General features: G+C 36.3%; 1 protein-coding gene across 1 annotated transcript in view; it reads left to right on the top strand.

The window, feature by feature from the left end:
- Positions 1 to 14,874, top strand: part of GPATCH2 (G-patch domain containing 2) — a 119,244-nt gene extending 104,370 nt beyond the window's left edge. Inside the window, exons 9-10 of the mRNA XM_027897308.1 lie at positions 2,229 to 2,311; positions 14,624 to 14,874. Of these exons, the coding sequence (XP_027753109.1) occupies positions 2,229 to 2,311; positions 14,624 to 14,793 (253 nt within the window). The 3' untranslated portion in view covers positions 14,794 to 14,874. The remainder of the gene's footprint in view (positions 1 to 2,228; positions 2,312 to 14,623) is intronic.
- The last annotated feature ends 10,288 nt before the right edge of the window (positions 14,875 to 25,162 follow it).

Raw genomic sequence — 25,162 nt, 5'->3', positions numbered from 1 at the left:
TATAACATATCAAATGTTAAGCTCTGGCAAAGGCAAGTGGCTCTTTAGAGTCACAAGTCAGCTGAATATTTGGTGGTAGTGGCCATCACACTGGGTCTGACAAAGCTTAATTGGTACTCTGGCGTTTCGTTATTTATTTGTGGTGTACAGAATTTTCAACGACAACAAAGAAATACCCACTCTCACCTTGGCTGGTGATCAGGTTGTTGTGCTCGGCAAAGGCGAATGATTCATTTATGCTGAAGGAACAAGGCTGCCTTTCAGACGTTCATTGATTTTAAATTAAAAAGTAACTGCTATGTTCTACATGAAGGGTGACAACAATAACAAAGTAGTCCTTACTTAGTGTTATTTGTTGCAACTCCATTCCGTGTGCCTGGAGGAAAAGTGGGGAGACCCCAGTACCATAATCTTGCAGATCAATAATCTAGATATCTCAATGTAGTGTAACAGATAATCAATTCTGGTAAAATAACTCAGATGCTGCTCACTGTTACTGCTGTGGCTCAGGTCTTCAGGTTCAATTGCCTGACTTTATTAATTTTTATCTTTCATCCTACTTGTATTCTTGGAGACTTTCCCCCTTTTTCATTCAGAAAACAAGAGTTGCTCACTGTAGAACATATAATTTCTCACACAACTTATTCTGCATGTTTGATTCCAATGTAAATACTGATCTATTGATGATCAAATACCTCAAACATTTGTGTGCAAACAATTTTTTCCCCATTTTGTATTTAAGTATTAATTTTCTTTATCGCAAAATCAGTTATGAAAGGGTTACACCTATTCATTTCTTTTTAAATTTAGAACTAAAAATTATCACCCTGAAACTGTGTTCAGTTTCTGGATGTTAAAATAGGATACAATTTCAACTTAGAATTGTAAGGAAAACATCTGTCTTAAAACAGTAAGAAATAAGTGTTGAAATAGGGGTTCACTAGGTGAAGCTAGAGTGCACTTCTCTGTGAAACTTGAGTTTCTTGGAATATTTTATTACTTAAATACAAACCCTGTGGTACTTGTTAATTTATTGTAACTTTTTAGAAAAAATATGCAGAGGATTGTACATTGACATCTTATTCATCGAGGCATTGTTGTCACTCATTATTGAGCAGATCTGAGGTCTCTCAACATTATATGACCATTTGTTATTCATTTAGAAGCAGCACAGCTTTAAAAAGTTTATAAATGCAGTAAAGGGTAAGTCATATATCCACACTGAGACAGAGATGTTACTATGCTACAGTAGATTGTCAGATACAATTTTTACCTTGTAATTTTATCAAAATTCACTACACTTCTGTGGTAAGAAACACCATTCTCTGTAACATTTATGGAGACATATTAAAATTGTGCAGTTCAGAAATCACTGCATTTTCCCCCTTCTGTTCTAGTTCTTACAAAAAAAAAAAAAAAAAAAAAGCTACATGTATTCAATTCTGCAGGCACTGTACATTATTTTAAGAAAAATACTAACTGTAATTGTCCTTCAAGATTCTATTCCAAAATTCATCATCTGAAAATTCCACATTTGCCATTTTCTGTGGTGTCTGACTTCTAATAGCTGTCTTTAATGCAGTAGGATTTGTTTGTTTGCCCTCCTCTGCAGCTACACCAATTTTCCCGTCTCCAAGTGTAAGCTCATAATTGTTTAAGGAGTCTACCAGATACTGTGCTTCCACAGTATTCTCACAACTTGCCAGTGAATTAGAACAGGATAAATTGCTGTGCTACAAGTTTATTTCATGCACATTTGAAGACTTTACTGTTTCATGTTTTCTCATTCATTCTTCATCTTACCTTTACAAAAAATTGATAAAATTTTCCATATAATAAATGCTGCTCTGGCATTCAAGGATTACTAGCCAATTGATAACCTACAAACAGTATTGTGATCTGTTTAGATAATTAATCTTAGCTATTTTCCTGTCAGGAGCAACAGTGGTTTTGTTTTATGTTGAGCTAGAAAGATTGCCAGTTTTTAAAATTAAAAAGCATTCCCTTTATATTTATTCATTCCAGTAACAATTTGTGATGCTGCATTTAGATACTGAGTGCTTGTCAACAAACATAATTATATTTCTATATAAACAAGATTGGTGGCTTGACTGTGCATCTACATCTTGGTTGAGAATGTTTTGATATAGGTTCAGATTATACAAGATATGTATTTATGAGGCAGTTTTCTTCCTTTGTTAATAGTTTTCTCCTATAATTACTTGCAGGCAAACCAGTGTACATTTGGGGTCATTGTGCATGGGAGACATCAAGCGGAGAAGGAAAGCTGCTCCCCTGCCAGGACCCACAGGTAACCAATTTCCCTGGGACAGAGCACAAACCACAAGATGTTAAATCTCTAAATACGAAGCAGTAGGTCAGTGACCTGAGGAAATGCTTGATAAATTCAGTAACTTCCCATATAACTTCAGAAACGTTCTATCCTTATTTATTAATAGAGATTAAGAAATAAATAGGCTCTCTTCATTCTCCCTCAAACATTTCCAATTTCCAGTGCTATGTAGCACAGCACTTCTTTAAAAAGAATAAATCTTTCTTCATGCACTGAGACAGCAAAGATTACCGCTTATGTCTCTTCAAGCATTACAAGGAAGGAGACATAAGGTATCTTTTTTTTGTGTGGAATGCATATGAATGCTCTAAATATCCTGCACAATAAAGATAGGATGTGAATTCCTGGGCAAACAATTGAAAATGTGGTGATAAGTCTGTGAAACACAGCTTTAAAATCAGTGCTGTAGATTAAACAGGAAGCACTTGCAAGCACATTTGTGAAAGATTTTTACAGATGCAAGGTCACAACCATTGGATGCATTTTGCTGATGTCACAGCTGCAAAATGACTTTTTCAATACTTAGCAGTGATTTATAGGACTCTCATCAGTTTGTTATGTTAATTATATATGTGCATACTAGAAGGATTAGATTGTGTGTGTGCCCATGTGAGACTTTTTATATATTGCTAATATGGAAATTTGGTTTGCATGTCCTAGTCATGTATAAATTACTATAGCAACATTTGCAACACATAGAATTCTTCAAATATATTTTAAGTAGATGTCTTTAGAGAAGCCTAATATTTGTATTCCAACTGAATTCCCTCTCCTGAAACTTCTTCGCTTCAAATCTCAGTGGCAGAAACAGACCAGGAATAATATTAAAAATGTTATAAAGGCACCTTAGTGGCACCAGTATGAAAAAAGAGAATCTGTGGGTCAGCTTCTAAGACTCTGAACATATGTGAAGTGAGAAAGAAAGATACTTAATGGCTGAAGAGAGAATAATATAATTATTTCTACAAGGTGATTTTCACTTCAAAACTTTCAAGTACTAGAGGATGTCATTTTGTACTGAGAGGGTATCAAGTATCATGAAATTAATTTTATTATTCATTTTACCTTGGGCTTTCGCTGTTCAGAATTTTATTTTACAAGTTGGCTCCTCTGCGTAACTATGCAAAGCCAATATTTTGATACTAAGGCAAATATGTGGTCATTCAATGTTATGAATCCATATATTCACAATTTTAGAGATTGTTTTGCCCCAAAGTTTGCCTTTATGTGAAGAGTGACAGAGAATAATGGTGGATAAAGGTATATATGGGGTAACTTTTAACTAGTGTGCCTTTTTTTTATTTTCAAGTTCAAGATAATCATTTCAATTTTGTTCTAGGCAGAAGGATTGAGTTTGTTCTTTTTTCAGGAGTTTTAGTTAGTTAAGATATAGGAATAGGAGGACTAGATATTAGGTAGAAGAATTTTTGAACTTTTTTTTGAAAGAAAGAACAAAAGCTGTTTACATGAACAGAAACTGGAAATAAAAAAAGCATTCTCCTAATAATTGTCCATATTTAACACCATAGTGAAACTTGAAAGGCTGTCTGTAAATGAATCATTAACTGTAGGTGTTTTCTTCAGCTGTATGAGCGGCAAATCAGAAAAGGTTCACCTAATATGTTGATAAAACAGTATTTTTGAAATTTTCATCTGCATTTGAAAAAAATTATATTGGTAAATTAATTCTTGTAGCAATATGCCCAGTGTTGAAAATGGACATTTATATCTTTAGCTCCAGTAGTACTGCTGAGAATGACTGGTGATCTTAACCAGGTATCGAAACGTGTTCCCTGGTTTTGAGTCTCACAAGGGTAGCACCTGCTACTTTCAGACACCTTACAAAGCCATGGACTTTTATAGCAAGCAGTGTGATTGGTTAAACATTTATTAATTGTGACAAGAACACCCAATTTATTTCAGTACTCCAGCTTATTTACTGCTCTTTCACCTTTGTATTTTGTATTGAAAAAGTAAAATGAATATTGATAGAGTTAGATATTGATTTCTAAATTTATAGCCTGTTCTCAGCCTGCAGTCAAAGTCACATACCAATAGGTTTGTGTATATTAGTAACAAAGGATGTAGCTTTACTTGTACAGCATTGAGAAACTATTGAAGCAAGAAAGTTTGAGCAGCACAGAGCATTTTATAGTTTCAAAAATGTCATTTGTAAAGGTGAAGAAAATATATGTTAAAAGCAATGAAGAAAATGTGAGACAATGGATGGTTAGGAGCTGACAGTAGTGTCATATTCTGTCTTTTTTACTAAGATAAATTTTCTGGTTTGTGGATGTGTGATATATCCCATTTGCGTATTATTGAACCTACACAATTAATCAACTAAAACCCAATACTAGTAAAAACTGTTTACTTCCTACAATTCAAGAATTAGGTGTTGGACATCTTAAATACTTTTTAGCACAGCTTCTTCCATGATACCAATATTATTTCAGTGATTCTGTTCACATCTGGGACCAGGTCATTTCCAATGACCTTATGCACCCTCCAACTGCCCAAGTGGTAGAGCTGTTTCATATGACACCCTGATATATTCCTCTGCAGCAATAAGAGTGCTCTCAAGTTTTTATAAAAACCTCTTAGACAAACTAATCCATTGTCATGGAAAAAGCCCTACCAGAACTGGATCCAGTTTAACGTAAATAATAACAAAATAGCAACAACAGCAACGAAAAAATTTTCTGCAAGAGAAAAGACACTCTTTGCAAAGGATTGTTACTGCTTGAAACACTTTCATTGGGAGTATTTACAGTAATTTCAGTATTAGATTATTTAGTTTAAGCAGTTCCTTTCCAATTGACTGTCTTCTTCAAGCTTCTACAGGCTTTGGGTTTTTTTTGTCATCTCGTGTTAAATCCCTGATATGTTTTAAATTTTTTTTAGATTTTTTTTAAAATAACTAACCTCTAAGTCTTAAATTTTGGAAAAAAAAAAACATCAAATTCTGCTTTTTATCTGTGGGACGATACTAACTTAATTTACAGGTTCTAGAAAGTGTGATTCAGGACAAAAAAAGTCAAGTTTTACTTGTATGCCTTGTAAACAGCCATTTATTTCTATTTCAAAACATTCTTTTTACTCTGATGTCACATTGTTTGCTTTACAGTGTGGAGAGCAGTGTTGAAAACCTGCAAAAACCAATTATAAAAAGAGAAAGCTATTTTGTACTTTAAATATAGAAAATGCGTATATAAAATAGATAAATTACTGTGAATGTTATGGGCACTTTAATATTTACATTTTGCAAAAGCAAATTTCAGATGTCATTTTCTTTATCTAGTTGGCATGTTGCATGCACATGCTACACTTCAGGCTGGTGCTGATTGAAATGACCAAGTTAAAAGTCTCATTTTAAAGAATGTGTTTTAATGAAAAATATGACAGATTCTTAATTACAGCAGAAATACTGAGCACTGCTATAATGCCATCATGGCTCACTTTAACAAGGTAATCAAAAGGGTACATGTTTTCATTCCTTTTTAAAAATTGCCAGCGTAACAGCTAAGCAAACTATTTTGCTGATGCTTAATATGTCAGTGATTAAAAATCAGACCTGAATATCTGCAGTACCAAAATGATGATTTGAAAAAGATTGTGATTACGGTGTGATAACAGAGGTGGCTGAAGCTAAGTTTGTGGTGAAGGTCAATTTAGTGAAATAGTTGCAAAGGAAAGGTAGACTTCTGGGTGCTTGGATGAAGTGACTGTAAATTTCCAAAACTCTAGACAAACTAATTTATACCTGCTTTCTTTTTAGCTTGATTCACTGATTTTCTATCTACTAAATGTACAGCTCCATAGGCAGAAATCCCTTGTCACAGGGCAATGCAACATTGGCATGTGTCACGAACACTTTCCCTTATTGGATTTTGCCATTTCTTATCCTTACTGCCGAAGTCGTTTCTGGCGTATACGTCATGCCTGCTTGGTTAGCCAGCCTATGGACACTCATTTTTCTTTGGTTGGTTTCTGCAACAGATAAAACTTTGGGGACTTCCCTCTGTTTGTTCCTTCTACCATATTGTCTGACTAAATTAGTTACGAAGTTAAAAGATTGCGGAGTGCCATCCAGTACTGGAAACTGCTGTCCCTTCGAAGCAAAAGGCTTTTCATGTTGAGCGTGAGGTGCCTGATTCAGGTAGGGCCTCTTACATACCAACGCCAGAATAACAAAGAAAATTCAGCAACAAGCCTTAGAAGACACACAATGCAACAAGAACCAAGCTTATACTGGAAAATTCTTAGATTTGATCTAGGAATCTAGTGATCCATCTCTAGTGATCTAGAGATAAAACAATATTCTGCAGGCTGTAAGCACAGCCATATAAAGTCAAGAAAAAACGTTCAGGTTGATAGAATATGACTGTACCTGTCTTTTCTAAGTGCTGTTGTCTTCTGAAAAGTGGAAACTTAAAAAATAATTCCCCAAATTAATCCAGGAGTCTTTCCTAAGATAGCGGTTTCTGGTTGTGGAAAGCATTCAAATTGCTTCTGCTGGGAGCTTAACTTGATGATCCTCTTGAGTCCCTTCCAAGTTGAGAAATTCTATGCTTTTATGGAACTTTTTTTCTCTTCACTTTCAAGAATCATAAACCAGCTTAACAGAGAATATCACCAATGATAGCATCCTTAATGCAGAGGAAATTTCTGCAAAAAAAGGCTAAACTGGGCATTTTTTTTTGCACATTCCAAAGGTTTGTTTCATTAAACAGTTGTACCCTGGAGAACAGCTTTGAATGAAACTGAGAGATATCGGTAGGGAGACCCATCCTCAAGGGCAGTTATGTGCTCTGGAAGTTCTGCACATTCTCTGCCAGGTATCATCATAAAGTGGCTCCCCACAGAGAGGAACCACCTCCGTTTCATTTGCAGTATGTTAGAACCGTCACCTCTTTCAGATGGGTGGATGTGCATGCTATAGTTTTCCTAGAACTCAACCAATGGAAGAAGTGCCTGATATTTCTGTCAATCTGTTTTAGGTTGGTAATACCAGAGGACTTTTGTTAACCACAGGTGGTTTGGGAGTTGAAATGTGCATGGGGGAAATACGTGTGGTTTTTCCTCAGTCAACATATTTTCCTATCCTAGCTCTCCACAACATCCTCTCGGTTGATGGTGACTAGTTTCTCTTTCTCCTGAGGGAATAAGGAGCATTCCTGCAAATAGTCCCTGGTATAGCTTATGCAAAAATCACTTTTCTTAAAGGTTTTTCAGCATATAATTTACTTTTTGAATAAGGAAGGATGTCTATGCATAAACCTGGTAGCTTTATGCAGGAATTTTTTGGCACTTCAGAGAAATAAAAATACCTGTTTAAGATGTGAGAAAATGAAATTCATTGATCGGGTTTCCAGTGCAAGTAAGTTTGGATTTCTCTTTTCTGTCTATACTGTACAATCTTTGCAAGTGGTGGAAAAGTTTGAGATAAAATCTGCTGTACATACTTGTCATGCCTTGGATTTCACAAAGAAGATTTTTGCTTTGGATTTCCACTACAAGAGGAAATTTGGATTTATTGATTATAAGAGTTTACCTTTCAGCCTATATATTGACACTACCAATGCTGAGGTAATAACTAAGATTCATGTTCTGATGCCTTCATTACTGACAGAGGGCTAGCAGTGAACACTGTTTGCATAAATAAATAAATAAATAAATAAATAGGCAAATGGTTACTTAGCCATAGTAAAAAATATGCAGACATCTTTGTCTAGGATTAATTACTTAATCTTCATTTTTAAATTAAGATAATTTGCCTGAAGATAATGCTCCAACCACATAGACACAGAACAGGAAACAGAAGTGGAACTTCGCCTCCAGTATCCTGCCAATCCATCCCAACTTGAGTTTAGTGTCAGATAAAGCTACAGTGATGTGCATAGTCCTAATACGAGCTTAATCCTCCATCATACTGCTGAAATTAACAGAAACTGTGCTCTCCAGCTTACTCCACAATATTAATGGGATTTAAATCCTTTCCCTGTAGGTTTCAGTGTAAGGCTGCAAGTCTTTCTCTAAAAGTCAGGGAATGCATATCAGATGGGATCAATTTTGCTGAATTTTGAGGGGTTTGAACAGAACTTTGGAATGTTCCTCAGTGAGAATACTTCTCCCAAAGTACCATCCAGTGGCAGTGTTTCTGTCATCATAGACAAGGCACAAAACTGATCTCCTTTGGACCCAAGTGAAAATCAGTATTGGGTATTCAAGACATTCCCCTTACAGAGGGGTAAATGGGAATCTAATGATACCAGCACTTCCAACCAATTTAATAGTAGTAAAGACTGAATGGGCATGATGCTTAACTCCACACACTGTGTAGTCCAATAAAGAATGGAAAAAGAAGAGCATCGGCAACTCTAATTCCAAGTGATCTGTGTTACTGGATAACCAGTTGTACCTAAAATTCACTGTCTCAATTTTCATTGGTGTGTGAATTCATATTTGTATATTCAGGATAGTTGAAAATGGGTTTAAATCTAGAGTCTATGCTGCAAGAAAGAGAACATTCACCCAGGCCACAATTATGCAACTGTTCCTTTAATACCCCCCTTGTGACAGGGCAGTAGGAATGAAACTGTGGCAGTGCAGATATTTACAAAACTCTGCTGTGGGTGCTGGGTCAATGTGGAGGTTTCCAGCACCTGCTGAAATCATAGCTATATCCTCTCTACTATTCTTATCTCTCTGTTAGCTAGAATAAAATTCAGTGCAAGCAGATTCACCTGAACTGTAATCATCCTAGGGTTACTCTTTAGGCAGTCTTAGGTAGCTGAGTGTGAGCGATATGTTGAAGTCTGGTATAGTAATGCAGTCTCAAATATTAGCTAAATAATTTTATAGCATTTTCATAGCTGAGTTGCTTTAGTTTGGGAACTTTTTTGTTTTCTTTTTTACATATACAGCCATAGTATACTGAATTTTGAAAACCACTGCAGGTACTGATTTTTAAAATCACTGTATGGGTGTTGGCTGTGCTTCTGATGCTGACTGCACAATTATCCAAAACAATTTTAAGAACATAAACATCTAGGCAGTCTGATTCCCATTTTGCTAGTTAGAGCTGGCGTAGAAAGATAGACTACAGCAATATATTATTCTGATTGCATTCCCTGTAAAATTGTCTTGTGTATCAGGATCAGTCCCTGCTGTTCTGAGCTCATCTGATAGGAGTCAGAAAAGAAAAAGAATAGATGAAATATTAAATGCTTTCAGAAAATGAGGGAGAAAGTGCACTAGCTTTAAAGAGAAGCAGCATGTATCGTTTCTCCTTCCATTGGCTGTTTATCCAACATCAATACAACACTTTAGGAGCCAAATTACTAAACAAGCTGCCAATTAGGCTTGCAGTCAGCTGGATAGATTAGTGGCTAAGAGAGGCAGATACAAGATTTTCATCTCTTGAGCCAATTACGCAAGTGAATTACCATCCACAATGCTCCTTGGAAGATTTGAGGTAGAAAGACTGACTCTGCTGTGATAGACATAAGTGAGATCCAGGGTAGGGGGTAAGGGTTAGCAGGCCATGTATTGCAAAAATTACCCAAGCAAAAAAGAGATCCTTCTAGGAAAGGATTTAAAGGATTTAAGGCTGCTGGGAGCGATAGAAGAGGAAATAATAGTTGTGGTATGCTCTGCGAAGGCATTGCTGTTCTGCTCACAAGTCTTAATCATATAAAAGAAAGATGAAAGGGCAAGACTATATTTATGTACAGTGTCATTTTCCCAGAGCTGTTTAAAAACCTGTTTTCCTAACATCAAAAATAGTTTGGTGCCAGAGACAAAATTACTTCACTATGCCTTCATTTGTTTCTTACAACTGAGGAGGGGGGAACCAAACTACATTTTCTTAAAAAGGGTTATCTGAAGACTGAACCTATCTGTATTCTGATTTTATTCAGACCAATATAAACCAAACATGCTTGATGTTGGTCTTATCCAGCCATTGGACCATACAAATAAATATTGTCACAATAGTGGTTTATGGGGTCACAGTTCCTTTATTGTTCTATAATGCACGATAACTTAAATGTTGAGCTTTTAATTTTTAGAAGCATTTTGCAAATAAAATGGATCTGTCAGATGAAAACTGTTCATAGGCTCATTTGTTTCCTGATGAGAATGTTGTACACTGGTGTAACATTGTTTCTTAAACACGAAGCAAATTTAAAAGCTGAACTTTTGCAAGCTGCTGTATCCAAAAATGATTAAACAGATGTGGAGCCTGCAGCAGCATTAGACCTCTGATCTGATTTTAGCTTACAGATGGAATTAAATTAATTCATGGCAATCACTGTAAAATCAAGGGTATGGCACTGAATGCTAGTGTACTGTTTAACCAGGACATACCTGTCTCAACAGCTGTTAAGAAAAAATTAAATACCTTTATTTTTCATTGAAACCTGCCTTTAATGCCATCATAAATATTATATCAAAATTTTAAAAATGTGATGAGTTTTTTGTTTTCCCCTTCCCAGTTTTGTCACTTACATAGGTTTCATGTTCCATGTATGTAAGGTCATATGCAAAATACTTGTAGACCTTGAAGTGTGTCTATTCATACACACAAAGGTTTGAGGATGGTCTTTTTTTCTTTCAATTGGCAATATTACAAAAAGGAGCATAAGTGAGGGTATTTCATAGTGTTGTCTTTTCAAAGAAGTTACTGTTCCTCCTTACTTGTATAACAGCAGCCACTTCTACATGCAGAATATTCATCTGGTAGATCAGGAACCAGTTGTTATGGTTGCTAAAAACATTTTCAGTCTACAGAAAGAAAAGGCTCTGCACAGGAGATTCCTACAAATTACTGGTGCAGAGACTTCCTTGTAACTCCTGGAGCCCCAGAAAACCTCATACAGCAATAACCTTAGAAAAATGTCCCTCCAATTTTTTTTTTTTAATCTGATTTTGCATAGTTATTTTTTGTGGGACGACGCAGTGGGTTGATTTTGCTCTTGCTCCTGGGTGGGTCAAGACTGAACACGTCCCAGAGGTAGCACAGCCGTTTTCAAGGCCACTGTGCTTGGACCGTTCTCTCTAACAGGCCCTACTGGCTAGTCCAAGAAGTGCCATAGGCATGAATTAAAAACTGAACTTGAAGATGAATATTGCAAGGACAATTACTGCTTTTAATTAGAAAATAAAAGCCCAAAGCACAGGAATGGGGGTCAGGGGAATAGCACACAGTGTAGCGTGATTTTTAAGAGCTCTCTCCCGTCATGCAGTCAATCAGCAATGCAAATGTTTTTTTTTTTTCCCCAATTGCTGATTGCTCATGAAATGGAAGAAGAGGGCAATACCACTATCCATATTCTTTGGATTCAAGTAAAATATCTTGCATTACAGATAAATTTTTCAAATGATGGGTGAAAATTGCAGGAATGTTAAAGACAGATATAGATAGTACTTATATAAAAACTGACTAAACTGGAAAAGAATGGTCTGCATATATTAAATATTTTTCACAATTCAAATAAGAGTTATCCATATTCACCTCATTTACAAGAAGGGGTAATTAGTCAATTAGCAATATAGGCAAGATGGTTGAAAGTATGGTTTTGATTTTGCCTTATTCTTGCTGCAATAGAAAGCCTCCAAACACATTATTCTTTGGACAGTGTATGTTGTTTGACTGCTTACCCAAAAGTGGATTGTGAAGCCAAGTTTATTGTGGTTTGTCTTCTCTCTTTTTGTTTTTTTCTTTTTCTTTCTTTTTTTTTTTTTTAACTCTGGTGCCATACAAGAGTAAAACAGAACTCTGAGGGAGAGCTTCAGCTTTTAACAGCCTATAGAAACGTATGTACAGTGAAGGGGAAAATACTTACAGTGTACATTCTAGAAGTACTTAAATGTCTTTAAAAACAAATTATTCCAATTATCCTGTCACCAAAAAAAAAAAAAAAAAAAAAAAAAAAAAAAAAAAAAAAAAAAAAAAAAAAAAAAAAAAAAAAAAAAAAAAAAAAAAAAGAAAGCTACTTCAAAAAGTATCAAAAATAGAAACACTGGTTTACTAAATAACATGTCAGGGTACAGATTGTTTTTTCATATATCTTCTTTGTGAGATTCCATTGGCTGTCTTCAGAATTGAAATACAAGAAAGGTACATCTGTTACAGGGAAAGGTCTGTGGGTTTTTCCCCCGAATAGACTAACAAAAAAAGCTTTTTACATTGTGTCAGTTTATGCCTTGCATACTGTTCCAGCAGCATTGCTACCTTTGCCTAGGCAGCATTATGAGTGGTTTAATGTTTCCAGTTCTTAGATGTCATTAAATACACTCTCTCCTGCTTAGCTGATCTGTTCAATCTTTCTTCCCCTTTAAGTTTCCTCCTTAATTGTTCCACAGACATTTACTGGAATGATGCTTCATTTCTTATCATCTGTTCTTAGAAAAACTGGACCAAAACTTCCAGGATTTTACCTGTGAGGCTTAACAGAACTTTTGTTGAACAGTACCCTTTTTTCTTTCCTTTTCTCTGAGCTGGAAAATTGCAAAGGAGCTAGGAAGGTTGCAAAGCCTGTGTTGTGTATGCCAGGCAGTGCCAGGGACTCATCTGTATAAAAATTGCCTCTGCCTGTGGGGGCCTGAAAAGAAAGGAAGTCTTGGACATTGAATTTTGTGCTGGTCAGTTCAAGAGGAATCCTCTCGGGGACTGGAGGCTGCTGACTTAAAAGCCTTTATTTTAAGCCTAGCATTAAGCCTAGCTTCAAACCAGTATTAAAGGATGCCTTCCCCCAGTGCACTCCCTTTTTTCTTTGACTCAGGAACTGAGATAGTAGAAAGCTGTCTGCCTTTTATGTAGCCAGTGTTTTACTGAATATGAACAAATCTATAGTGGATAATGCTGGAGTACTGCAAGTTCATCATCACAATCATCATGAGGATTTTAATGTGCACATCTTGTTTTCAATTTCTGTCTGTGTATGTGGTTTCCACTGTGAGCATTGCTTTTTGTGTGCGAGTGTTTGATAAATTAGGTTTTTCAGAAGCTCACGTTCACTTTTCTTGCGTTCTTGTTTTAAGTTAATATAATTATAAACCAGGTGCTTGTCAATGGTAAATTCCTGACTGAAGACATTGTAGTCTTCAAAAACACAAAACTGTAGTCTGCAGAATTTTTAAAAAAATAGCAGACCAGAATAAATAGGTAGATAATTAAACAGATAGTTTTGGAAGCTGAGGACACAGAAGGGGCTTTTTGTTCTGTCAGAGGGAGGAAGATATTGAATAATGCTGAAAACAAAATCCAGCTGCCTGCATGCAATTGTGTTAGTTCAACAACATCATCCCTCTCCAAAATTGTTTGCATGGTGGAACTTGATAAGTTTTAATGCAGATCCTTGAAATAAGTATCATTTGTATCCCTCATGCAAGGTAGTTATAAATAGGAAGGCTTATCCATGCATCATCTCCAAACTCTGGCTTGAGGATTTGGGTGAAGGGGAAGAAACAGCTTTGTTATTTTCATCTCTTTTTGGTTTTTTTGATGATGCCTTTATGGAGAAAAAAAAAATAAGCTGTTGTTAAAAAAATAAATCAGTTACACTAAGACTTGCAGTGCTGACACTTTTCTTTAGTATGTGTGCAGTTTTTCTCAGATGTCTCAATGCTATGGAGAGAAAAGTGTAAACAGCACTTAAAAACATTGAAAATACCAAAAGTAAACTTGGATGTATCAAATCTCACAGTGTTCAGTAAAACAGAAACTGAGTAAAGATAAAGCCGAATTTCAGAGTAGGTGGCCACTTGTCTGTACTGTTTCTGTAACAGCTGTACTGGTTTAATCAGAACTTCTTTATCAGGTTTTCTTGAAGGAGATCTTCAGCAATAATAAATATTGCTAAGAATGGAATGATGGTCAGGTTAGTATGATGTGTTTCTGCTTAGTAACTGTATAGGACTAGAAATTCAGGTAATCTTACCAGTGTATTGGTAGAATTGTGCAGGTGATTTACATTCTTTGAGGCTGATATAACATCCGCTGTAGTGGAATATAAAAGATCTGTGACAAAACTTGTCATACTTAAAAACTGAATGAGTCTTCCATAAATTAAAAATAAAGCATAAGACTGTATTATTTAGAATCGTATGCAGTCAAGAGGTCAACATGTGCAAAGACAGCCTGTTCTAGCAACCTGTTAGATGAATTAGGAGAATAAGAAGGTTTAGAGCTTTATGGGAGATTATCCTGCTCTTCTCCGCATGGCAGGCAGTGCTGATTAATGCTGTGTGTTTCTTTAATCTCAGGGTTTGTAGGAGAAAACACCCAACCAATCCCAGAAAACAACATTGGGAACAGAATGCTTCAGAGTATGGGCTGGACCCCAGGCACGGGCCTTGGACCAGACGGCAAAGGGATAGCAGAGCCCATACGAGCCATCCAGAGACCAAAAGGACTCGGACTTGGATTCAGCTGACAGAAATGCACTCTGGCTGCCCAAGAAAAATAAAGCTCCAAATTATTTTAAAAATACAAAAAAAAAAAAAAGAAAGAAAAAAGGCAAATATATTATTTGTTGTGATGGGCACATCCAGTTACTCTTCTCTCAAAGATCACTGAAGTCAACGAGCTTCATACTGGCTACACCAGCTGCAAGGTACAGCCGCGGTGACAGAACCGGCATTCAAGTCCAACTTTACAATGGTGCTAAAATGTACAAAAACTTCTACTTTTTTATTTTCTGTGGTCTTAAGGTTTATATTAAGCATAAAATTCAGTATATTCACTTTTTTTCCTAAAAGCTTCTGACACAGCAGGTTTTAGTTTTCTTTTGTAAGTACAATTTCATCTCAAGAGCCTTGATAACATTTGTCCAGGAAAATGGAACTTTTTACAGCTATTGTGGTTTTCCCCTCTTCAGGCAAAGTTTCCAAACCTGGTATTTGTAGTGTTTAACAATATTTGAGGATAAGCTGTCATTATGCCCATAAGACATACACTTTTCCCACTGGAAGGTGATACGGTATGCAATTTTGTATAAGAGCATGAAAAACAGCTTTGTTGTCAGAGAAATGCCATTCCAGCATCATTTTCTGCCAATGTCTTACTGTCTTCCACATTCAAGCTCAAAAGTAACGCTTTTATACTTGTTTTTACATTTACAGGATTATCTTTTCTCAGAAAATATTTTGAAAAGTAAAAGTTTACTCTGACTTTGGATTTCCCTTTATATTAAGAATTCTCAGTGTTGCCACATTTACGAATAGTTTGAGCTTTGAATCAAAAAATTGTATTTGAAAGATGACTGTCTTTCAGTGTCTATATTGTGGGGTTTGGCATATTTTAAACAATGCAGCGTTCAACATGGTGTTATCATTTGGTTTGTGACCATACTGTTGCCAGTGAGCCACAACCTTTAAGGATCATGAACAGAAAAAGGGCAAGGAGAAGCAGGATTAGGATGGAGGAAAGGAAGGGAAAAGATACTTTGATGGCATCTCACAAATCTAAGCTAGCAATTTAAAATCAAGAGGGATCATTAAGTGTTTCAATCAGTATCCTAATGTATCTAATGTCAGCAGAAGCAATTTCATTAAGCACCAACCAATCAAGCTCCTAGGGTACTTATTAGTCTGCAGGATAAAACAAATTCCACTTTAAAATTAAGTGATAGGGCTGAAGGAAACTTTTGTTCCCATGGACTAAGAAGAAAATCCTGCCCCTCTTACCACCCGTGCCTGTAGCAGCTGGCAATATTTACCCTGACTGCGGAGGGAACAGGATTTGATTCTCCAGTCTTTTTTTGCTCCAAGAGGAGGATCTCTCCCTTCCTCAACTTCCAAACTGCAGAGAAAAATACTAAGTTCCAGATTTTTGCAAAGATATTTCATGTGACTCTGAAATACAGTGATTAAATTTAAGACGTGTTTTTATTACTTTTTTTTTCTCTCTCAGCTTCACCCATTTTTCCAGGAAATAGCAGCAGGAAGATTACAAATAGCAGCATTATGGCAGTGAATTTGCTTAAAAGAAATGTTCATACTTTCCACTGTGATAACTATCAATTTGGAACATTGTTTTGCCATGCACCATAGTGTAGAGTGAAAGGTTAGTACCTGATGTTGTTTTTATGATAGTTGAATGCACAATGCACATGTTCTCTAAGTTTCGGAAAGACTTTTTTGCTATTTAAATATTTCATGTGATTGAATGGTTTGACTTTTTAAAATTATAAGAAATTTTAAACAGACTTGGGATTTATACAACAACACATACACTTTTTAATGGAAGTTTTTGGGGCACAGCATTATGGGAGTTTGCCATTTCAAATATTTCTTGCACAGCTGAACTAGGGTAAATACATTCCATATTCAAAGAATTTCAGGGCCACAAAGGGCCAACAGTCTGGAATTCCACAGCTGGCAGAGGTGCCCACTTGTATAAGTATTATTTCCAATAATGCATTTATGTGGCCTGCACCTGTTCTGTCAGTGCCACATGCTACCAAGAGCAAGCGAATTCTAACAACCTCTTAGTGTTGTACACCACAATCAAAAATCTGTTAAAATGGTTTTCAGCGTGTGAACTGGGAAAGTGAATCTTTTGAGATCCGTTTGTCGTAGTTCTGTTTGCAAAACTGTAAAGGAATACTCATTCTATGTTAAAATTCCATTGGTTTGCTTTGGTTACACCACCTGTATGTCTTGGGCAGGAAGTTCTAAGTATGGCACATATAACACTTTGAAGTATTTCTGTGTCATATCAGTAGTTCCTCAAGAAATAAGTCTACAGCTCCAAAAGACTTGTAAATGTTTCCTGTTTTTAAAAAATGAGGGAAATCATAGATATATGTTGAAGGAAAATATATTTAGCTCATTCAACTCTTTTTTCATCCATTCATGCAGATACAATGAAGCAGCCAGTCTAGTAAGCAGTCATAATGGAAGAACTATTTAGTCAGATTGAAAATCTTACAACTTTTTGTTTTAAATCAGTCTACTAGTGAGAAACCGTTAGACATTAAGATTAGTCAAACTGGTTTTTATATAGAGATAGATACACTTTGTTTTCCTGAGGTATTATCAATAGATGCCACATCTGACTTTATATTATTAGAAGCTGTAGAACAAAGTGATTAAAATATTTTACTGTAGTGTTTTGAGATATTTTTTTCACAGTAAAATTCCCATTCTGACTCAAACTTTCATTTCATTTTCACTTTTCCACATCTCACAGGAGTGGTTTTAAAGATACTCTAGTAGTATGATTTCTCACAGTTAAAACTAGTGTTAAGAAACAAAACAAAAATTAATTGTAGGGTTTTTTTCCTTTTTTTAAGCCATTGCAATGTTAGCTGGCTTTGAAACAGATCAAAAGACTTGGATTTACTGGTTTTTTTCTTCATATCTTTCCTATGTCTAACTTGCAATCATACTATGATACCTGCTATAAAGCTGGCTCACATTATTTTAAAATACATGCAAGTATTTTCAGATAGTAATTCCTTTATGTCTGTGACACTGAAGGGCTTTTGCCTACATAAATAAATATGGGATCATCTTGTATCTAAAAGTTACCATCCATCACTTGCCAGAATCTTTCCATTTAGATATTTGAATCAGTAGCTCAGCAGTTACCATAAAATTCTTCCTCTGAAGAATGTTTAGTGAAGAGACATTGCCTATTATTGCATTGTGTTTTGCTACATGTTCCATGGTGTCTCAAAGTTCTGTGAATTGAGCCATTAACTGTTAATAAAAGAAACCCATGAGCAGTATCTTATTTCTAAATAAATATTTGTTGAAGTTGGAGAAGCATTATCAATATGCCCATTTTAACAAGTTTGTCCCTGCATTTGTCTTTCTGCAATTAGGTCAATAATGGGTGTAGAATGGCAGTAAATAGCTAAATAATATGTGTAGAATGCTTTGCTTTGACAACACAAATACAAGATGAAATAAAATAAGTAGACCCCATTCTTCATGAGTTTCACTTGTTCTTTTCTTTAAAGTGTGTTGTTACTGCACAGGTGAGTACAAAAACATGATGTTTCTGAAAATATGATTGAGGTGGGTAATATCATGTACCAAGCCAGGTACATATTATGCTAAAGCTATTACACTACCTTATACGTACCTTTTTACTAGTACCTCTTTTCTAGGTTAATATTATCCAGCTAAGAGGTGACACCACAGTGTTGAGAAATACCTCATTTAAGATGTTTGCAGTATTTATTTATCGTAATCTAAGACATTTGAATACAGGTTCTCCTCACGCCTTAAGTATGTGTATACTTTGATAACTGTGGCAGGGCCTTGTGCTTTCTCTTCAAACAGTTTTCCAAAATTTTTCCTCCAAGGAAAACCTCACACAGCCTTTGTTTTACTTTCCCTTACCCTATGTTTCCAGGGCACTTTCAGTAAAGGTGTACCAGAATTGGGAATTCTTACTTTAAAGTCAAGAAACTTTTTAATTAGACTTCCGTCCCTCGCAGAGTTTTTAGGAGCAGTGGGGTAGTATTTAGCACACAGCAGTTGCATAACCACGTTACCAACGTGTGCATTCAGTCTGAAAAAAACAGTCTGAATTACTTCTTTGTCAACCAGTTGTCCAACTATAAAGCTAATGTGAAATGTTAAATGAGGAAGTGGCATTTTTAAAGATTTTCATTTTTTTACAGGCACAGTATTTGAGAGAGGGGGAATTATTTTTTTACTTCAGTGACCTCTCTGTACCGCAAAAAGTCTTGGAAGAGTTGCAGCAATTTCAGCATGGATGTCCTGCTTCTGGGGCATTTTGCTAAAAAAAACCCTATGTAGAAACTTTAGCAGCATAAATTGATACAAGATGTATCTATTAAGCTGTAAGAGAGTTTGTTGAGTAAAACTATCCACCAACATTTTAAGTGTGCTTTAAGTTATTGTGGGAAGCTTTAAAAAAGCAACAGAAGTTTCATGATTTACTGGTAGTAGGTAACTCTAGTGGAAATGTCTGGGCTTCTTACAATTCTCTTCTGTTCCACAACAGAACAGATATTGGAGGTATTTTGACCTTGATGCTGTGTTACTTGCATTTGAATATTCAGTCTTTTAAGTAACAAGCTGAAAATCACTGAGATTCTGTAAACTTGACCTCCTGCAGCAACGAGAACTGTGTTTATTACCAGCTATGAAAAATGGTTTAAATTAATAGGAGGCATTGCCGCTATAAAAAGTTGTGATTTTGGCCTGACTCTTTATAACATTGCTATGATGAATTTAAGTATTGGGGAGTTCAGCTTCTGAAACTGTGAATATAAGCCATTAGTCGCTGAGGGATGTATGTGTTATTGTAATATATTTACCCTGATTAAATATGTGAGCTTATTAAAATATTTTTTCAGAATATTTGATCATAGATATGTTCATTTTAATTGTGCCCTCTCCATAGTGTTGTCTTTCATCCTTAATACTTGTCCATTTTTTTGAAAAGCTGCAACCCTCTATATGTTTTTAAGTGGTAATACCCAGTGTTTTCTCTCTTCAAGTGTAATCTCTTGTATGTGCTAAGTGATACCACTGAACATTTTCTATCATTTCTACTAGTCTGTGGAATTTGCTTTTCCTGGACCTTCCTAGGCAAGTTTCCTGAATAGCCTAATGTTGCCTTCCTCAGTTATTGCAAGAAATTTTGACACTGAAAGCCTGAAACTTCTTTGTCCTTGGGCAGGCTGTCGTGTTGGTCCTTCTCTTGCACACATGGAAGTGTTTGCAGATTGAGGCTCTAATTGTCTTCACTGTAAAAGATACGGGTCCTAAATTTTCTGTGGTATCAGAGTTCCCACAGATCCCTGGTGTCAGCTGCCCCTTTGTGGGATCGTACTGGCCCATCTTTAGCTTAGAGCTCCTTTGGCTACTGTAATGTACAGGTTAGCTCAAGGTTAATGTCATTCTGTCTATCCTTCCAGTACCCAACCTGATACATCCCAGCAATGGGGAGAGTCAGGGTGCCATTTCAGCCCAGAATATCTTGACTTTGCACAGTTCAAAACAAGGCACAGCGAACCACTTTTACCAGGTTCAGTTTAGTATTGGGTAGTTGATTCTGTAGGTGTTATGTAGTCTTTCATTCCACCAAAGTGACAAGAAAAAGGAGAAGAGAAAATAAACTTTCTCCAAATAAAAAAGTATATAGCAGAATAGTAAGAATTGTAGATAATGGAAGGGAACATCTGAAGCTGTGATATAATGAGAAATTTGAAATGTTAAATTTGGAGACAGATAAGTAAGGCAAAACGTGCATCAGAAGTACAGAGATGGAAAATGTAAATGTTCCAAGTAATCTTGTCTCTAATTTACAAATAAGATGTCAGTGTTTGTCAACCCACCTTTGAAGAATGCTGAGAGTTTTAATATCTGAGGTAAGTATCTACCATGCACCTACCACTTTGAATCCTTCAAACTTTCTCTGTGAGTCAGCTTATTCTACACTTGGCCACTCTCAAATTTTCTCCATCTTCTTCTCAAACATCTTGTATTGTTGGTGCTGGACCTCAGATTGCTCCCTGCTTATCCATTCCCATGAGTTTTGTTTTCTTCTGTGATGAGCTGTGATTTTCTTCATTCACTTCCTTGGAAATTACCTATAATATTGTTTCAACTTATCCTGTAAGGTCAATTTAAGTGGTGCTCCTTGAATGAGCAGGATAAAATCTCTGAAGAATCAGGACAAAAACAGGTTCTAGTTTTTTCTCCTATAAAAAGTTTCTGTATTTAGCTCCTTGATTTCTTTGATGACCCTTACTGCTGCTCACCGTAGTCTCATTGCTTCCTCTCTTAACAAACTTGGCAATTTTCTTACAGAATACTGTGGTGGAAGACACAAGAATTTTTCCAGCTGCATTTGCAACTATGCAAATTTTCAATTTTTGCCTTTGCTTTCAAGTCCTAAGAATGGATTTTGAATGACACGTGTTGCTTTATTTTTTTCAAAAGGTTCCAGGTTACCTCAAGCATCTAGATGTTCTGCCATTTGTGAAGAAAGTGCAGTATTTATCTAAAATTTTCTAGATGCCAAACTCAGTACATGAGGTGCTGGCCCTCACATTTCTGGTAGTTACAGATATGATCTACAGCATAAGTCATACATATTAATTTAGATTAAACTCAAACAGTTTCACTCTCTGAAAGAACACTTCAATATCTGTTACAGATTTCTTTTTTATAAGCCCTGGTATGCATTATTACTGAACTAAGAGATTTTGAGTGTGAACCAGTAATGATTTTACGAGTTTTTCTAATGTGATGTAAATAATAAGTAACACAATTACCTGGTTGCCTTTACACTCACTGTAGTGTGTAAGTTGATTTATTGTTCATCATCTTTTGTCAGTAAGCATGTGATTTACAGTTCTTACTAAGTGAATTTAGACAATTTCTACCCATTGCCCATAAAGATAGGTCAGCTGATAAACAGTAGCTCTTGGCCAGGAATTCAATAGAACAAGAAATCTGGACATTTGCAAAAGTGTTGGAATAGAGAAAATGACCTCTCAACCTCTACATTGTACCTGGCTGCAGGTTTCTCCGTTGGCATAGAGTCTTTCATAATAACGTTTCATGGAGAAACGGTGTAGGGGATCACACCTGCAAACTGTAGTCTGAGGATCTGATACTTTACCTGTTACATTTGTTTATTGCTAATATTAGTATTCCTCCTGTAGCTGGATTCCCTTTTAAACATCCAGGACCATGAATGAATGCTACTCAGATCTTCTGGAGAGCTGGTAGTAGAGGCATTTTGCACTCGATAGGCTGCCTCTGATGGTGACTCCTTCTCCTGTCTTGCTTTTAATAGAATAAATTCCGAATTTGCACTACGGTCAGCCAAACTCGTGACTTCAGAGGAAAAAGATCCACTCCTTAGAATCAAGGTATTCTCATATGACACCTAGACTCTATATTCATCCAAAAAGTAAAAAAAATAAAAATAAAAAGTATCAGATAATGCTTATTCAAGCTTCCTGCTGGGGAGCTGGAAGCTGGACATATCCGGAGACTCCAGGAACACAGCAAGGAGCACCAGCTGAACAGAAAAGGTTTTGAACAACATATTCTTACTCCTCAACTCCTTTTGGAATTTTTGGAATGTCCCATGAAGGACAGCATCGACAGCGACTTTCGCTGCTCCCAGCAGTAACTGTGTTACTTGTCACTGCAACTAAAAAGCATCAGTTGTCCTTGCCATGAGATATTTGGGTTGCGGTGGTTCTTGACCTGCTGCAGCCCTAGAAGCTGCTGTTTTGCAGCAAGGTCTGTGACTTGTCACCCTGCAGACCAGTGGCACACTGGCTCCCAAGGGATCATCACTTCAGGTTTAAAGGGTTAATGCATCTTAGTTTCTGAGATTTTATCAGTAGTGTCTTGGTAAATGCAGGTTTAGACTTCCCGGAAGGGTCAGATATGCTGATCATGGAGTTTGTAGCCACTGCTGTAGGGTTTTAATCCTGACACAGAGCATCTGGTTCACCTGTGAGGTTCATACACTTGGCATGCAGGATAAGTTACAAATGCACATTTTTAGGCAGTGGTTTGAGACAGAGTTCACAAGAAGACTAATTGTACTGGACCACAACAAAAAGGTTACAATGTCATAGCAAGGGAAGTATCCTGTAGTGATTTTTGTCACCATCCAGGATAGTTTATCTTTGAATATTTTTGGCCACAACCACATCCCTGTACTGTCTTGTGACCTGGTGAATCAGAAAGGCTAACCTTAAAAAAGGAAAACAAAAAAAGAAAAAGAGAAGAAAAAAATGAGGTTTACTGTGCAGTTGAGAAAATTCAGTTATTTGCCTGTATGTGTCTACACAAACACACATACATGCATAGGGATGTAGATCTATAGAAGGTCATACATAAAATCATGAAAACAAAAGTTAAACACTAGGCCGTTTGTTAAATGGTCACCCCATGGACCTTGCAGAACTGTGACAAAACCTTTGGTTCTACTAAGCCCGCCTTACTTAAAGGGGGTATGTTTCTTCCATGAAAGTCAATAAATTGCAATGTATTGTTTAATTTTCTGTCTTTATGTAAACCCAGCCAGGTTTTTTAGTTGTCTTCTTCCTAATCAGTGGTAAAGTGCATTTAATAGCTCACTTAAGGTGTCATCCATTACTATGAGTTACTGTTAGAACTAATTAATAGAGCTGAAATTATTTTGTAATGAGAAATTGAAGTATTGCAGTGTTAAAAAAAAATTACCATTCATAGCTAATTAACGTTTAACAATGCAAATAAGCTGATAATTATTTTTCAAGCCAGAGAAAAATTCTGTGACATTTTATATACTACCTTTGTTTCTGAAAAAATACCTGTAGAGATAAATAGTCTGAAGAAATTTCCTTGGGTAAAGGCATTTTCTGAAGTGCACAATGAATGAAAGCTCTCCTTTTGTTCATGTGGGGCTGCATTCAGCAGCTATTTCTCCCTGTAAATACTGATGAAGTGAAGGAAAAATGAAGGGTCACAAAGGCGGGTGGAAGCGGAAATTATGTAAAATCTTGGTGCAAATATACTGGCTGCTCCAAGTCAGGCATTCTTCTCTTTGGCTGCTGTAGGTACAATGTGGTCCTGACCCTGTGGTGGGCTGAGATTATCTGGATCCTTTGTGAGAGAAGATGCTTCCAAGTGAGCACAAAATTCACAACTGTCTTTAGGTCATACATGTGGTAAAGGAATGCAGAAACAAAAGGGAAAACTGAAAGTCTGACCCTGTATGGCAGGATGCAGCATGTGAGGTCACGGTCCCCCAGAAATCAAGATGTTCTTCTTTCCAGATTTTATGAATTGGGATGTTACTTGAAACAGGGTTTTCAAAGGTGGCATTGAATTGGCACTATCCTCTTAAGTGGCCAACCTGGTGCCATAGGGCCTTGTGATTATGTCCTATATAATCTTCTATGAGTTTCCCATAATACATGTTTTGTTGAAAGCCACCACTTCTGTTTGTGTATTATTTTGCAAAATTTTTACCTGGAAGACATCACCCATTTGTGTCTTGTGTTCCTGTGCCAGAGGAAAAAGAACAGCAAAGGTAATATTTTATTTTAATAATTCATTTAATTACTTTCAATGGAAATTATTAATTGATGAAACACAAGTTTTGAGTCAAGACTTCTAAAAGTTTAGGCTTGACAGAATTGAGCCTGGAACCAGGTGCATCCTTTGGTTGGCACATAAGTCACATAACCTCCTAAATCACAGGGGAAAGCTTGTAAACCAGCAGCAGATTAGTGTGCCAGGATTTTCCTGCCATCAGAAATGTTTGGAACAGCACTTGCTGATGTTTTCAACATTCTGTGTGCTGGTTTAATGATTAAAATATTAAACCCATTCCATAGGTAAACCTGTCTCTGGTCACTACTTTATACAATGTACTTACTTTAAATGTTAATAACCGGTGTGGTTGAAGGTTGTGACTTTAGGGATTGCTTTGTCAACTTTGATTAATCTTATTATGAGGCCCTGCCTGGGTAGTTTTCATATTTCCACTGAGTGGTCCCGTGTTCTGTTTCTCTTTCCCTCCAGAACCAAGCACAGGCTTGCTGGCCACCCCTGCTTTGGACCCCTGGCAATCATTTTACCCGCTTAGCTCAGAACAGTTATTAAAGGTAGTTTGAGCACCTCTCAGTCTCAAATTTTTTAATATTTTACAGTTAAATATTTTTTCATAATAATTTTAAGAGATATTTGAGAAATGTAGCATGAAAAATAATGCTTTCAGCAGTTCTGTTCTCACCAGTCGTGCATGTTGTGTTTATCACCTTGCAATGACAGTGTCTGAAAATCTTACCCCTGTGTGTT

Source organism: Empidonax traillii, unplaced genomic scaffold (assembly GCF_003031625.1).
Source record: "Empidonax traillii isolate 1590-97213 ecotype Southwest subspecies unplaced genomic scaffold, ASM303162v1 scaffold535:size1322822, whole genome shotgun sequence".
In the NCBI taxonomy this organism is placed as follows: Eukaryota; Metazoa; Chordata; class Aves; order Passeriformes; family Tyrannidae; genus Empidonax; species Empidonax traillii.
This window is presented reverse-complemented; position numbering and strand designations above follow the sequence as displayed.